Below are 15,765 nucleotides of genomic sequence, written 5' to 3'. Positions count from 1 at the left end.
TTATGACAACTGACATAAACCTACATAAAGGTTTATAAACAATTATTCCAATAGGTGTCATTTGTCATAAAGGTTACCAACTTTGATGGTGACACAACATCCATGTCAGGTTTCATTGATTTTAATCTAAAATTAAGTTGTCATGAATCATGCTGCGGTGAAATGACAAACACATTGAAGTTCAGTCAAAGACACATCATGCCGATAATATGACATTGCTCATTCATTATTTTCTATTGTCCTTTAGTAAAGTGAATGTCATTTACTATTTTTAAAATACATCACACAGCATTATGCCAGTGTAATATTCATTAAGATACACAGTCAGTTGTTATAGCATGCTGTTATTTTACCAAAGAAGGTGTCATGACACAAACCAATGTCAGAAAAAAGACGTCATCTGTCAACTCGATATCAAAGATGAAAAAGATGATTTTATGACAGATGGAATAAGTATTTATAAATGTTAATGTAGGTTTATATCAGTGATCATGACAAGCTTATGTAGGTATATATCATTTAATTGTAATTATTCTAATACTAGTGTTTTGCGGGGCATGTAAACACATACTGTCCAATTAAATAGCCTTTCTAATGTATTTTCTTAGGTCCCAAAAATGTCTGCTCTGCACTGCACTGTACGAATTATGAAACAGACCCACATAACACCTAACCACAAACCAGCATGTCAAAACTGCTTAAAAAAACCTCAACACATTAATCTTCTGGTTTCAATATTCATGTTTCCTTTACTGGAATGCAAAGTGAAGGAATACAATATCCTCATAAATCCTGCTACAGCCTATATACATTAAAAGACAAAATTCTCTTTTAATGAAAATTCAACTTTTACTTGACACCAAGATTTCGTTGGGACTGAGAACAAATGTATGAATAAAAAACTTATGTGAAATGAAACGAAAAAATATATCCAGCTTTCCCATGATCATTGAGAATTGGGGTTAATAAAGGCTTTTTCAGGTTCAGTTCTTTCTTCTTTTTGCCACTCTTCATACTGGATGTCTGAAGTTCTGTCCACTGTGTGGGACAGTGTAAAATCTTACACACTTGATCTCAGGAAAGCTGTGGTACAACCTATGGAAAGTGTACAACACTATATTTGATCATGAGTTACTATGCATTACAGCTCCCGAAGAAAGAGAATCATTTATAATTTAAGCCAGTTCAGCACATTTCCCCAAACAAGCTTTGAAGGGCCTTGCTGTTTAGAATGGGCAAAACACTTCAAAATACATCGTTTTTATTATCAACACTAACTTCATATACATGTGAAATACAGGAATGACAGGCAAGAAGAACTACAGACCCTAGTCATGAGGATACAGGGTTTCATCAAAGAGAATTTAGTAGAAGTCTCAGAATTTTGTACAGCAAATCTCAGAAGATTAAAGAACAGGTGTGGTGGGGAAAGAAAGTCTTTTGGTTTGGGGTAACTGATGCATAACAACCACAAGGAGACTGACAGAGACTTCCCTTTCTCATTTTTCTTTTCCCTTCATTCCTGAAATGAAGGTAAATCAATTAAGTACAGCTTCAAAAAAAAAAAAACCTTTAATAAAACCTCAAACAGATTTCCTATCAGGTGAGAAGTCCAAACCAGACTAGGATTCGTACTGGTCAGCTACAATAGCAAGTAAAGAGGTATAAAATCACATCACAATGATAACACGAGAAACACAATGTTACTTGCACTGTTTGTGAGAACATTTGATGAAATTTGTAGATGAAATATTAAAAACATACAATACGTAGCCCCCTAAATGGCTCATCTGGTAAGAGCACTGCTTCCAGTGTAGAGCTCAGTCTACTGTGTGCTGTTCATGTCCCAAAAACAGAAGTGATAACATTCGAATGAAAGGACGCTTTGCTTGAATACTGCTAAACTGGGGAGGGGGGCAAAGCAAAACTATGGATAAAACTGTTAAAAATGACAGGAAAGCAAAACTAAGAAACTCTGAAATCCCAGAAATTAGGAAAAAAAACACCATTATATAAGTTATTAAGTGTGGAAGGTTATGGGTTGAAAAATCTTACAAAATACAACAATATATTTTAAAACTCTGAAAAAAAATTAATATTTTTTAAATCTATAAGTAGCAATCTCTGCAACTGGCAGGTCTTGAGTACTGCAACCAGAGGTTTTTGATTGAAAACAGAGCAGCTACTAAATGTATAATGGGTCAATTTACCCTGCTTTCTGTAAGTAAACTCAAGGTAAGTGCTTGTCCAGTGCAGCCGCTCCCGATAGCCAGCCACAAAAAAGCAATGTGCAAGTGAGAAATAGAACACAAAAATATTACTTATTGCTCCTTCAATGTTTCACCAATAAATAATGGATTTTTAGAATCTTATCAGAATTGACCTTCTTCTAAGCATTGTCTTCTTTTTAGAATGCTTTGAGATGCAATCCTCAACTGACGATTATCAGTTTTCAGAAATATAACGAATATGGGACTCATCTGGTTGTATTTCCTGCATATACTCCTCTTTTGCATATGCCAGCTGTAAAGTCAACACACTAAGGAGATTCTCTTAGAATGCATTTAACACAGATGCTGATCTGGGAGCTGAACTGTGAAGTAATGGTTTTAGTCAAATTTATCAGGGTGTAAGTGAATCAACCCTAGTTGTTCAACACAGTTAAGTATTTATTGAGTAACAGGAATTCAGGACAAACATTTACATGCCTGCATGCTTCCACCGTAATGGCAGCTATCTGAAAGAATGATGGCTCAGAAACAAATCTATAAATTCAATATAAATGTTGGTATTGTTTTCCTAATAGATCTACTGCATACACAATACCTTCTTTTAACTTTATATACACATAACAAAGTGAGCGGGTTAACCTATTTTCTGTTCTTGTATGTACAACAATGATAAAAATGAAACTTGATTGTATTTTTTTTTCTAATTTAGAAAACATTTAAAGCAAAGATTAGTCGTTTCTATTGATCAACATATATTCAAATTCACATTTCCAGAGGCTTTTGCTCCAAGCTAGGATCTTTAACAACTTGGCAATATGCTATGACATTAAGGATTTATCATTTTTCTTATTACAAAACAAAACCCCTGGATCAGAATTTCTTTTTCAAAGCTTTCTCGCTGGTTTAAATACAGTATAAAAATCTTCAGTGCTGTGGATTTGTTGTAAGTATAATCACCGAGTGTACCTCGCGGTACATTTTTACTGTGCTCAAATTGTCGCCTTCAAAACAGCCGACGCAATTAATCCCATATCTGTCACAATATGTTGTTGATACTGGTGAGAAGAAAAGTCCTAATTCTACATTCTGACATGGCCCTTCCTTCAGCTGTGGGCCAAACTCAGCCACCTCCATGGAGCCTCTGCGATCAGCCTGACCTGTTTTTGTAACTAAAAAGACCCTTAAACAGGGCGCTCTTCATATGACAATCTTCATATGACAGAATTCTTCTGAATCTTCATATGACAGACTTCATAAGTCCTCCGCACATGCCATCAGTACATCACTGTGGTCTTCAAAAATAGTCTTCCATCTGTAAACAAAGAACAAGGAGATGTTTATTGATTAGCAAATTTGCAACAAGGACACAATCAGTGTACAAACTGTGGGGCAGGGCTTTGAACTGGGCCTGCATGATATCTAACAATAATTAGCATGCTATTTTCTTTAAAAAAAACAGTGATTCTCAAGTATCTCCCTGCAAACACACAAACACACATTGCTTGCTAACCTATTTTCAATGCTACGTTTAGCTTATGTGCTCTTTAGCATTAACAACATCTTTAACTTAACATCTCTTGGGAATAAACTTTCAGCTCTTATTGTGCTTTGTGGGCTCCTGCATGCATTCATGAGCTCCTGCTGGTGTGGATTTATGGCTGTCCCTTCTCTTTTAAATGACCCACACATAAAAAAACTTGCCTGTTAATAGTTCTAAAGCTTTAAATCTAAAGTTGTTACAGCAGTGCCACGCTGGAATTCGGCTACAGATACTTGTGGGAAAGGATTTTATTGTCAGAATTTTACAACTGAATTATCAAGACACTACTGCAGTACAGATAATATGAAATTTGCTCTACTGTAGTGTAACAGCTTGTGTCCAGCAAACATCAATAAAACATTACATGTAAATAGCACAGAATATCATTTAGCATCCTGTTTACAATTCAACGTCTTCTCTAGTTCAACATTTTATCGTTATTGTGATACTTTTTGCTATCATGATAAACAAAATGCACTTCTGGGCATATCGTTGATATTGTTGGTGTTTAAAGAATACTGACCAACTGTTTCATTACAAAATTATGTAATTACATTACATAATTAATCCTGTTTAACTGGAGTTAGTATAGCACGGTATGTGGACTGTTGTATAATAATTACTGTATTCATAGTTTTAAAAGCTGTTTTTAAAATGTGACACTACTGCAACATTTTGTCAATGTGTCAAAGTATAATGATGCATAACCTGCATCATGAAAATTTCTTTAAATATCATGATAAACTATTTCTTCCCATATCGCCCACCCCTAATTAGTTCTCCATCCCAATAAAATGATTATCACGTGTGAAGTACCATCACTGGGTTACTCGTCAGTAATCACCAATATCCAATTACATCACTCGGGCCTACTGTCAACTTAAAAAGAAACTAATCTACCTTATTATTTATTACTCACTTATTACTTGCCTAATTGTTTATTACTTACTCCAAACTCACATTTGCATCAGTTCCATAGCCTATTTGAATGTGATCATATCCTTCTTGATGCAAACAGTTTGTATCAATTTCAAACCTACCATTTATTATATTAGGAATTAATATAATTATATTTTAATTATATTAGGTATATACATTTAATTAATTGGTCTTGCAACTTTTTTTTTTACTTTATATCAAAGTTAGAACACAGAAACTGAAACACTTAAATATTGTTTTTGCTCACAGCTCTGGAGGAAACGCTTTACTACTATAATGAACCATCTATACTAAAAAAACAGCATCTTCCACATCTTTAAAATGAAGAGAGAGAAGGCACATGTTCTTTCTTCATCCTGCTAATATACGAGTGCCATTTCATGTCACACCTTGACCTAACACCTTGGCATACTTTAAAGCCATAATAAAATAATAATGCTAATACTTGTGCATGTTTGAGCAGTCTCCTGTGTTACAACTTATTCTCAGAATGACTGCAAGAACACGACTCTACAATGTATTACAGCGCCTAGAGAGAACTCCAACTGTAAGACTACAATCAGTGGTTTGTGTCTTGAGCGTTAGTCACACATGTTTTAAGACGGTTCTTTCAACACGCTTGTTTGAATATTATATTGCACTCATGATGTAAAGCCCTTTATAAATGACACGTTCTGGGTGGAAACAGCGTTTATTGAAAAAAGGCATCCATTCTTCTCGCCGCTATCTCCAGACACCTGCAGTCTAACGAGCTTTGTCCATTTCCAGGGAACACTCATGGCGAGCGCATGCTTGAGTGAGCAGCGGCCTCTCACTGCCTCAGCGTTGGTAAAAGCATCTGTTAGGCATGGCTCAGGAGCTTGTTTGACGTTTATTACCCGAACATTTCCTCTGTTTGCGAGGACGCTCTGTTTCTGCCTTTAAGGAATGTTTCCTCTCTTTGGCAGTCCTGGCTAAATAATTCAGCTTTGAAGGGGAAAAGCACACCAAACGACATAAAGCGGTGACAGAACAGTGAAACACTGTAGTGCTTGTTTGAACAAGACAATCGGCATAAGAGCAGAAACTGTGGTCTTTTTTATGGAACGGAAAAGTTTTTTGAGGGTCACCTATTACGTATGACTCCTGTTAAACTATACCACAGAAACCTGTTTCCATTTGATAATGTGAATTGTGGTCCTGTGCAAATAAAATCGTCTGTTTTCGAACCATAAACGAAGTGCTCATAAATCATCCCAACATTCTGACTTTCCTGCTTTTAGCTAATAATCTGGTGTCCGCTGCAAAAAATGTTGATTAATATGAGCTCGGAAACCCTGTGAACTTTGATTAATTGTGGCCTAGCTGTGCACAGTGCTGTGTGCAGAACAACAAAGCCTTGATACAGGGACAGACAAACAGTAGGGCTAATTACAGCAAGAAGACCCGAGTCTCTGAGGTACTGCACTCTGGCCCTCGCCATTCAACCAACGCTGTAAAAGTCATTACTGTGTGAATTGCGCTGCTGAAAATAATGCAGGCGGAGGTACAATCCTGACGGCACAGTAAGTAGGAGTAGCAGTTAATTGGGCACGACTTTCTTCACTGTGTGCTTAGGATTTTAGATTGTTTTAGACTGCTATGGTTTATGGTAAAAATACAGGAAAACGTTGGATGACACAGAAACTAAAAGCATTATTAACCTATCCAGTGACTTTCATACACTTCTCATTACTTAATGTATGTATTTCAAAGCCTATTAGACTTGTAAATGCTCAAAACGGAATAATTATAGAGCCTAAAACGAAGGTTCTCCATATTGCTATAATGCTAAAGATAATGTTGTTTGTGCATGTAACATTCAGTACATTTTTGCTAGTTCTATGCTAGAACGTGAATCCAAAATCATAAAACATTCTTCTTCTGTACCATGATATAGTTCTGAAACAAGGTATCAGGGAGACTCTCTAAGGGCGCTGAGTGTTGAAGGGTAGGTGGGCTGTTTTGGGATATTTACTGATTTTTTTGTATAATATTATTTTTCTGCACCTTCTGGTGCACAATGATGCACTTAAAAGACATTTAAGAGACAAGCAAAAGACATAATAAAGGAATAGGAAAACAAGAATTTTGTTTTGTAAATGATATGAGTCATGCCTGAATTTTGATTTCAGGTTGAATTTGAAGAAGCAAGAGTAAACCACAAACATGAGAGGATATAGGCTGTACATCCTCAAAAGTGGGTTTTTCAAGGGTTCTATAGTGGTTATACAAAGAACCATCATCACGCAAAGAACCATGTGAATGCATCAACGGTACTATTTCTTGGTACTATATAGAATCCTTTTTGCTGAGTGTAAAGAGCTGCAATTGCCATCACAACACACAGTAATCAAATGAAACAGACAAATGGATGTATTTACAAAGTTATTGCTTACTGTCACTGCTGGACCAACTTCTTTTGTACGTTTTACCTTTTAACGTAAAGTGACCGTGGAAGTTTTGTTCCACCAAGGATGTGAAAAATAGACTTTTTTAAATCACAGAATAATAAATAAGATTTAAATTAAAGTTCAAATGCAACCAGAATATAAATACTACAACAGTAGCTCATTGCCTGGTTGTTGTTCAGCTCAGTTTTAGATGCTGCACTCAGGATCCTGTGTTATGTGAAGTCTGAGATGTACTATTAGGTTGCCTTTATGTGCCTTTATAAGCCTCAGGCAGCAGCTCTTGCAGATGTAGCAGGATGTGTACAGTAACTGCTACGAAACCTCTCTATTCATCTCAGCAATGCTTTAATACAGATAAGTGGCTTAATACTGCTAGAACGAAAGGAAGCACATGATGGGAGTACGTTATGCACTTCCTGGGAAAAATAAGAAGGGGAAAAATAAAGAAGGACCCCGCTGACTTTGATGTCACCCATCAAGTTGAAATTTAATACCAAGAGCAACGTGCTCATTTACTTTCGAGGAAACGTATTTGTGTACCTAGGCAGCACGTTATTTCACAGGAAGCTAATCATAAATTTATCAATTAGCATATTAATTCCAGGTCCACTCGAGTGTAAGTAAACTATGATGCGTAGTAGAAGAGCAGAAAGAAAACAACCCCTGCCATTTTTGAGTGGAAAAAATCAGATTCCTGTCATGTTGTTTTGTGAACGAACCCCCTCATTAAAATATGTTAAAACTTTGGCATTTTTATATTAAAATCAAGATGAAAAGTTCCTTAAAGAGGATAAATATTTCATTAGATGCTAAATAAAACAAAGGGAATTTTTGGCTTCTCTCAGCATAAAATTCCTTTGAAAGATTAATTAATACATGTAAATTATGCAAATTATGCCCATGCAAATATTTTATGAAGACAATTAAGGGAACCATTAATTACGGCCTTTTTTGCTTCAGTGACATTCATTCATTTAATTTTAATTTCACTTTAACTGTTTTGATGTTTAATCTTGCAACAAAGAACTTTATCTCTCCTCGCAGGGTCATGTAAACTTGCCGAACACGTCAAAAGGCAGAAAGCGAGAATCAGGAGAGATACTGAGGAGATATTATGTGTGGTATCGTGCGGAATTAGCGGCAAGATGCTCTCCCGGAAGCACGAGGCCAGGAAAAACAGTCAAGCTTACACTTGGAATGGATTCAAAACGCTGGAAAAGCAATTAATAAACAGAGACTGCGTTAATATAGCAGAATTACAGAGTGTGACAAAAGACAAATAGAAATAATTAGTTCTCTGAAATTATGCCCTCATTAATTTTTTTTTAAACAGTGAAGAGCTGGAGTTATGGGCCACATTTTGTTGGGGTTTTTGTTGTGTATGCACAAGATGTTAGGTATTTCTTTCTTCTCTCAAGCTTGTGTAATTCATCAACATCATTTTTTGCCATTTGAGAGTAATTATGCAGCAGTGGTTGTAGGCTACAGCAGTAATGACGTGGATCCCAGACAAATGCAGTTCTAATTGAACAGACATGCAATGTTGTTCAATACGTTTTAGAGTGTATTCTTCAGGGCACCTAAGAGCCTGGGACAACACTTTGGAACTTACAATTTTTGAGCTCTAAGTGAAGCTAACCAGATGTGAAAAAGACCATTATAATGGAATGATTAGTCAATTTGGGTCTGGATCAGCATCTATGGGTAAAGAAACCAGTTAATCATATGCCCTTCTTTTCGACACACTTTCAGTGGCCTTTGTGACTTTAAAATATGAACTTCTAAATATAACAATTAATGCTGAAATATGATTAATCTTTAATATAAAAAGTGCATTATCATAATGTGCATAACTTTATGTTCTAGAACAAATTTATTCGGGCCCCAGTTATCAGTTCTGTGACACTTGATTTAGTGGGGTTAAAAGACTATTCCTTTCATTGAATCCTTCCTTCACAAAAATATCTTTTAAGTAGGCTAATCAAACTGGGTTATGGGGCTTTTACATGTGACTGGGTATTAAAATGCCATTTCCCACATTTCATAGCAATTTCCACGGACTATTTTCAAAGGGAAATTGAGACCACTGAGTGATAAGGGTGGTGTTCTCGTGGTGCTGCTGGGTAGTTATTTAAATGCTTAGGCATGTACTACTTGAGATGGAGTTATGTATCCATCCTATGAGTTCAATACTGAGGCAACGGCAAATAATATCACAGTGCGACAGCCTCAGTACTTGTGGCTTTATTTACATACCGCTTGCCATTTGCTAATCAAAACAGATTGTACTAATTAGCTGAAATGTTTCAAACACTTCTTTTTTTCTTTTCCCTAATCCTGCAGCAATTCTAGGCTGACGACAGATATTGTCATCACATTAGAATGATTTCTTTTTTTCCCTCTTAACATCAGCTACTGTCATAGGTGGGGAATGTGATGCCTACCACCTGTGGCTCTAATAATGCTGTAGATGAGGTGTTTCCTTCGTTTAGCAGTTAAATACTAGTGTGTGTTACACAACTCCACTCAAATTAATCACACGTTACAGGTGAGTTTTGCAATTATCTCAACAAAAAGAGTTATTAAACAAAAAAATATGTGCAGCTTTCATGGACTTGACAAAAGCTGCAATCAGCATATTTGAAGCATATTTTTAGTGGGATATTCAAATATTTATTAAAAAATAAATAAAAATAAAAATCACAGGGAGTGGGTAAATATGTGGAAATGACAGCATCTTTGACCAAGAAGATTTTATTCATTCTGAGGCTGATTTTGATCCAGTGCATGAAATATATTACAGCTTCTACTCTATCAAATTGGTCATCCATTCTGTGAATTTGGCAATGGCCTCTTAAAGGCATTCAAATCTGCCACCAGAGGAATTACGGCATGCACATGGTCACATAGCATAGTAAAATGTATCAACGAGTAAAACTGCTTTCTGTAAGCTATCATGTTTTCTAGCACTGTATAAAAGATGCACAGTGCTTCCTTTACTGTTTTTTTTTCAGAGCAGGTTCACAAGCTCACTGTGTTGTTTTTATCAGAGTAATGATAAAATACAGCTGGTCTTTGACTTACATTCCTAGTCATGGGTTTCTTGTTTAAAAACATAAGTAAACTTAAATACGTATCTACGAACTGTTGGCTTTTTTAAATTACTGCAAACAACAGCACTGAGAAATCACGTGATTGATGGAGAAGAGCTAATGAAACAATTGAAATAGCCACGTTTTTGCATCAGCCCCCTTTAAAAAAAACAAAAAAAAAAAAACCAACAATGTTTCACTATAGGCAAGATGTCATCCGCTAGTTGTTAGTCACACTGAAGGATCTCTGTTTTTACTGTCACACCGACTTCATACGAGCAATGTCCAATAAGACATATTCTAATGCTTAAGGTGCCAAAGAAACTAGATTTATTCAGATATTTCACTTTGCTAAGCTTATTTCTAAATTGCTTGACAGACGCTGCTTAGTTGAGCCGCTAATCTGTTGAGTAGAGGGATCCTCATATGTAGTTAGACATCAAGAACCAGCCATTTCTACTAGTGCAGCTTCAGCTATGAGATTAAAGATTTAAGATACAGCTTATTACAGGTGTTGAAATCAAAGCAAGTATGAACATCTGCCACTTGGATTCTGGCACTGTGCTGTCAGTTATTCTAAAATTAATAGAGGGAAACCACAAGCAAACCACTGTTTATGCTCTCCAGAGTTATTCCTCTTCTATTTAGCTGGTATAGGGAAATAAACCTCACACTGTAACTACTCCATGCACTTCCCGCTGTCACTTATACATGCTGCATACATGTTTTTTAAGCATACTTACAATAAATAAATAAATGAATAAAATAAAAAAATAAAAATGTATGGTTGCTGCAGTTATACAACAAAATCTGGGCCCCCTGGTCAAATGACATGTTTTGTTGCTTTTCTAAATGTTACTAAATACTATTTTAAACAGGTTAACAAGTCTTCTACAGAGGGCACACTCCTATACATGGTAATGCACAAAATATGCACCTGTGCAAATATCATGACACATTTTATACATGGAATATTTTAGGTTTTTTTTCAAATATGTTAAAGTCAGCAAATAAATAGAAAATGTGCATCACCATTTATCCAGAAAAACAGCATATTTAATTTTGTACCTTTTATAGCACGTGCTGACTGAACTTGTAATTTGACTGGAGGAGTGCATTTCAGCTAGTTTGTAGTCTGTTCTTTTATTGTGATAAGAAAAGGTTTCTCCATTTACAGAACAGCAATAATTTGTTTTAATAAAATAATCATGATGACAAAATTACAAAGTAAAAGAGATGCACTGATCATGAATTGTTATGGACAATTCTGATTTCTTTACAGCCAATTTGGCTGATGGCAATTATTTTGGCCGATTTTTCTTTGATACCCAAAGTACCCAAAGCTCATACTATGTGGGTTAAGTGAACACATGAAACACACTAGAACATTTCCAGTATTTTCTATCAGATAAAGCAGCATAAATATCATTATTTGCTCTTTAAAAAGGCAAACTGGCATCTTACAATTCATGAAATGAATCAAATAAAGCACCACATTGAAGGTAAGAGGCAACTGGCTATTCAGCACAATGATTATGCTACTATATTTTGGAACAGGTCTAACAGCATCATTCAAATAGAGCATGGCTGCACTTACTTGTCTCATGTTATTTACCTCATAAAACTGCAACACAGATCTATCTCATAAAACTGCAACACTGACTGTGCATCCCCAGTAAATATCATTGATTATTTTCACGTCTTAGCTGTAGAATATTCCCGTACATATTTCCAAAGAAAAAAAACGGGATTAAAATTTGTCATGAGTGGCTTTGTTTTTAAGAGTGAACATACAAATCTAGTACACATTTTCTTACTGCTGGTTAGCTTACTGTACACCTCATAAAATTATCATCCACATATTTGCTAGAGAGACTGATTTTCCTTTTTTTAAAACAAAGTGTTCTCTTGATGAATCCCAGTGATCTTGACCTTCCTCTTGAACTGTGAGAGCTGTGGCCCAGATGGTAAGCTGCATGCTTGAACAGCAGGCTGAAACTAAGGCTCATATAGTGGAGCTGCAGAGAGATTTATAGTCTCCTCAAAAAACATGTACCTTGTATTGTCCTTTCAGCATCTGTTCTGCCACTGCTGCGGTCAGTCTCTATCTCCTGGGTCAACGAGTCTGGTAAAATGAAGGGATAATGACGATTAAACATCCATGACATCTGCGCTTAATTAGCAAAGTTTTCTGAACGTCGTTTCTCATGATGGATGGAAGGACATACAGGCAGTGCTGCAAATGGCGTGACAAAAGCTTAAACCACTGGCTAGGTGAGGGATATCAGGAATACAAAGCAGTTCTCCAGGTTTTCAACATATGTTAAACCAGATCTATACCTGGTTCTGTGGCATAGACTTCACAAACATGATGCTGATACTTTTTTTGATACTTCAGGAGTCTTTATGATGCATAAATTGTGCACTCAGTCCACATGTTTCAGTCTAGGACACAGCTGCGGAGTAACGTTTTCAAGTACACGTCTCAAGTACAAGTCAAAATCAATCCTCACATGGGATTTTGACAGCAAGCACTCAATCACTTCAGAACAAACTAGATTTGGGTCAAACGTGTCAAGTGTTTATGCGCCTGAAAAAGTGCTTGTTTTGAATAGAGAATGCTTCTAAATTCCCTCTATCATTCAATCAAGAATGCTCTTATACATTAGTAGATCTAGAATGTTATACAGGATGTCCTTATACAGATATAATATACTGCATACCAGTGACAATTAGGCAAGTTAAGCTGTCATGACTGCAAATTAGTGCCAAGGCCAGTCAGAATAAAAAAATCCAACTGAGTAATTGACATATAAATAATTGTGATTAATAATATAATGGTCTTTAGTTATTTAATAAAAGCCTTCCTTTTTTTTGTCAATTTTTACTTTTTTGGCATCATTTGAAAAGTCAAAGTTACCTGGCAGAACTTCACAATGAACAGACAAATAGAACTGATCTAAAATTACTTGGAAACAAATGTATTACATTAAATTCTATTACAAGTTAAGAAAGTTTTTCTATCTAAAGTTACTATATTGAAGACAAAAGGTTGTGTTCTGACATCAATGACACTATTAATGTACAAACCTTAAGCAGCCAAATTGGCTGATTAGCTGTCTTGCTGTCGATAATAAGTAGCTGTAAGAAACAGCTCACACTCAAATAAACAAACAGTGTGCAAAACTGCCCTCTAAAGGCAGTGGTGTTATAGAACCAATAAGAAGTTTATTTATATGTATTTGCTTTAACTCAATGGATGAAAACACAAAATTCACTTTCTGTTTTTTGTGACACAAACATTAGATTGAGACAGCTAACAACTGTGGGAAATATTTGTGGGCAGCTTAAATAACCACAATCAACTCAAACGTAATAACAGGCCTAGCTGTGCCAAATGCACCCAAATGAATGTCTGAAAAATGACAAAAACACAAAATAACACAAACTTAACCTGCAACTGTCACACTCATTGGCCACTGTATCTGGTACATGTACAATATATGTGCACTTCATAGGTTTACAATTACTGCCTGTAGCTCATCAGTTACTGCACAGTTTATCAGTCCCCACCTTCTACATTACTCAATGGAAATGAGCCAATAAAGGACCACCACTGACCAGATATTATTTGGGAGGTGGTCCTTCATCAACACCACACACTACTGTGCTGCTACCCATGTCAGTGTCCCTGCTGTGCTGAGAAAGGTCCGCCACTGAAATAATGTCTGGTTAGTGGTAGTCCTTTGGTGGTCCCTTTCCATTGATGAAAGGGGGAGAGGGAGGCTGATAAACTGAGCAACAGATGGGCTACAATCAGTAATCGTAAACCCACAAAGTGCAAATATGGCAGTAATAAAATGATAAAAATGGCCAATGACTATGGGTATTTCATGTAGTGTTCCCATTATTTTGTCCACCCCCTGGGTGTCAACATTAAATAAATTGCATTTTATGTTAAGGTAAGTCCATTTATGTATACTCTATTACAAAATTCTCCACTTACCCCAGAGGTAGCTGATCAGCTGAGACATGTTTAGCGTTCAAATTTTGCTTGGTTGGACATAAGAGGCTAATATTGTTATATAAGACTAGATGTTGGTGAAAAATAAACAAACCTTCAGTGTGCAGCTGAATACTGCGTTAAGCTACCGAGTGAAGTTTTGTTCGTTTTTATAGTTTGCAGTGGGTTACACTGTATCCACCACATCGACAAGTCTGTACAACCTTAATGAAGACATGTATTAAATGTTAGAAATGAGTGGGAAAAAAAAGGTTTTTTTCATTTGTAATTCATAAAAATTTTTTCATGTCATTTCAAACCAATTCTTTGTGAAACCAGGTTGCCAAGTGTCTCACTAACCACTGTCACACTATTCGTGTGTCAGACATGAGTAGTTGTCTGAAAGTCAAAAAGTACAAATTGACAGTTAACAGCCTCCTACTCAAAGCAAATGTCAGGCTAAACTAGGCTAATAGGCTAAACGGAACTGTGATTGTTCCTGTCACCCTTATTACACTTCATTACTGAGACTTCCAGTAACATACATTTTTCCTGCGAGCTTGAACCCAAGCATTCATTAGAGATGAGCTGTGGTATGACGGCTGTGGTGAACTGCCGAATGTTCGGTGTGTGGTGCGGCGATGTGATCTCACCGTTGAGGGAGCGGAGGCTCTCTGTAGGTGAGGACTGTTTGAGTGACTGTTCTGCCTGCTCTCTCCGCTTGCACTCATACTCCAGCGCCTCCTGCAATTTCCTCTTGGCCTTCTTCTCTTTCTTCAAGCGCTTCTGAATTATTGCTGAAGACCACAAAACACACACAAAAAAAATCAAAAGTCCCCGTCAACCACAGTAGCAGAACTAGAGAATGAGTGTGGAATTAGGAGCCAGCTGAGAGAGAGAGCAGTTTGGTATTCTGAGTGTGTTTGCTGGCAGTAATGTTCATAGAAAAGTTAAGGGAGGAGGGAGGAACTGTTCTTGTTCAATGAAAATGGACTGTGTCATTAGCGAAATAATTGAGCCAGCGATAACCTGGATTAACCTAGGTTAAAATGGCAATGAGACGAGGTTCAGTGAAACTTTCTCAAAAGAACAAAAGGGAGTAGCTGGCTGAATATAAAACAGCATGGGGCTGGAGGGCTCCGAGCACACTTATATAGATACTTGTGAGGAACCCCCTTATTAAATTCCATTTGATTCATTATGTGCGGCGAATGCATAGAACATGAGGATTAAGTCGCACTTGGTGACACTTTTGTATACAAAGAATATAAATCATTTATATGGATATCAAATATATACTTAAAATTAAGTCTGTTAATACAGTAATAGAGAGCACAGCAGAGAGTGTAACTAGAGGCGATGTAAAGCATAGGGAAGACTTTTATTATCAGAGATGGCTTTAATTTATGAGTTCAACCGTGAACAATCATCATTTTCCCTTGAGAAATTCTGTGCTACAATTAGAAATATTTACCATATGAACCATTTCCGGCATATGTATTTAAAATTACATTAACAGAAAATACGA

At 36.3% G+C, this 15,765-nt stretch overlaps 1 protein-coding gene across 2 annotated transcripts in view; it reads right to left on the bottom strand.

Moving 5' to 3' along the window:
- Positions 1-807: 807 nt before the first annotated feature.
- Positions 808-15,765, bottom strand: part of dachd (dachshund d) — a 143,782-nt gene continuing 128,824 nt past the window's right edge. For both annotated transcript variants that reach the window (XM_017695185.2, XM_037539347.1), the window contains exons 9-11: positions 14,891-15,034; positions 12,291-12,359; positions 808-3,543 (exon numbers count right to left, since the gene is read on the bottom strand). In XM_017695185.2, coding sequence (XP_017550674.1) covers positions 3,506-3,543; positions 12,291-12,359; positions 14,891-15,034 — 251 coding nt within the window. In that variant the 3' untranslated portion in view covers positions 808-3,505. The remainder of the gene's footprint in view (positions 3,544-12,290; positions 12,360-14,890; positions 15,035-15,765) is intronic.

Source organism: Pygocentrus nattereri, chromosome 6, assembly GCF_015220715.1.
Source record: "Pygocentrus nattereri isolate fPygNat1 chromosome 6, fPygNat1.pri, whole genome shotgun sequence".
Lineage (NCBI taxonomy): Eukaryota > Metazoa > Chordata > Actinopteri > Characiformes > Serrasalmidae > Pygocentrus > Pygocentrus nattereri.
Note: the sequence above shows the minus strand (reverse complement) of the source record. Positions and strands in the feature narration are given on the sequence as shown.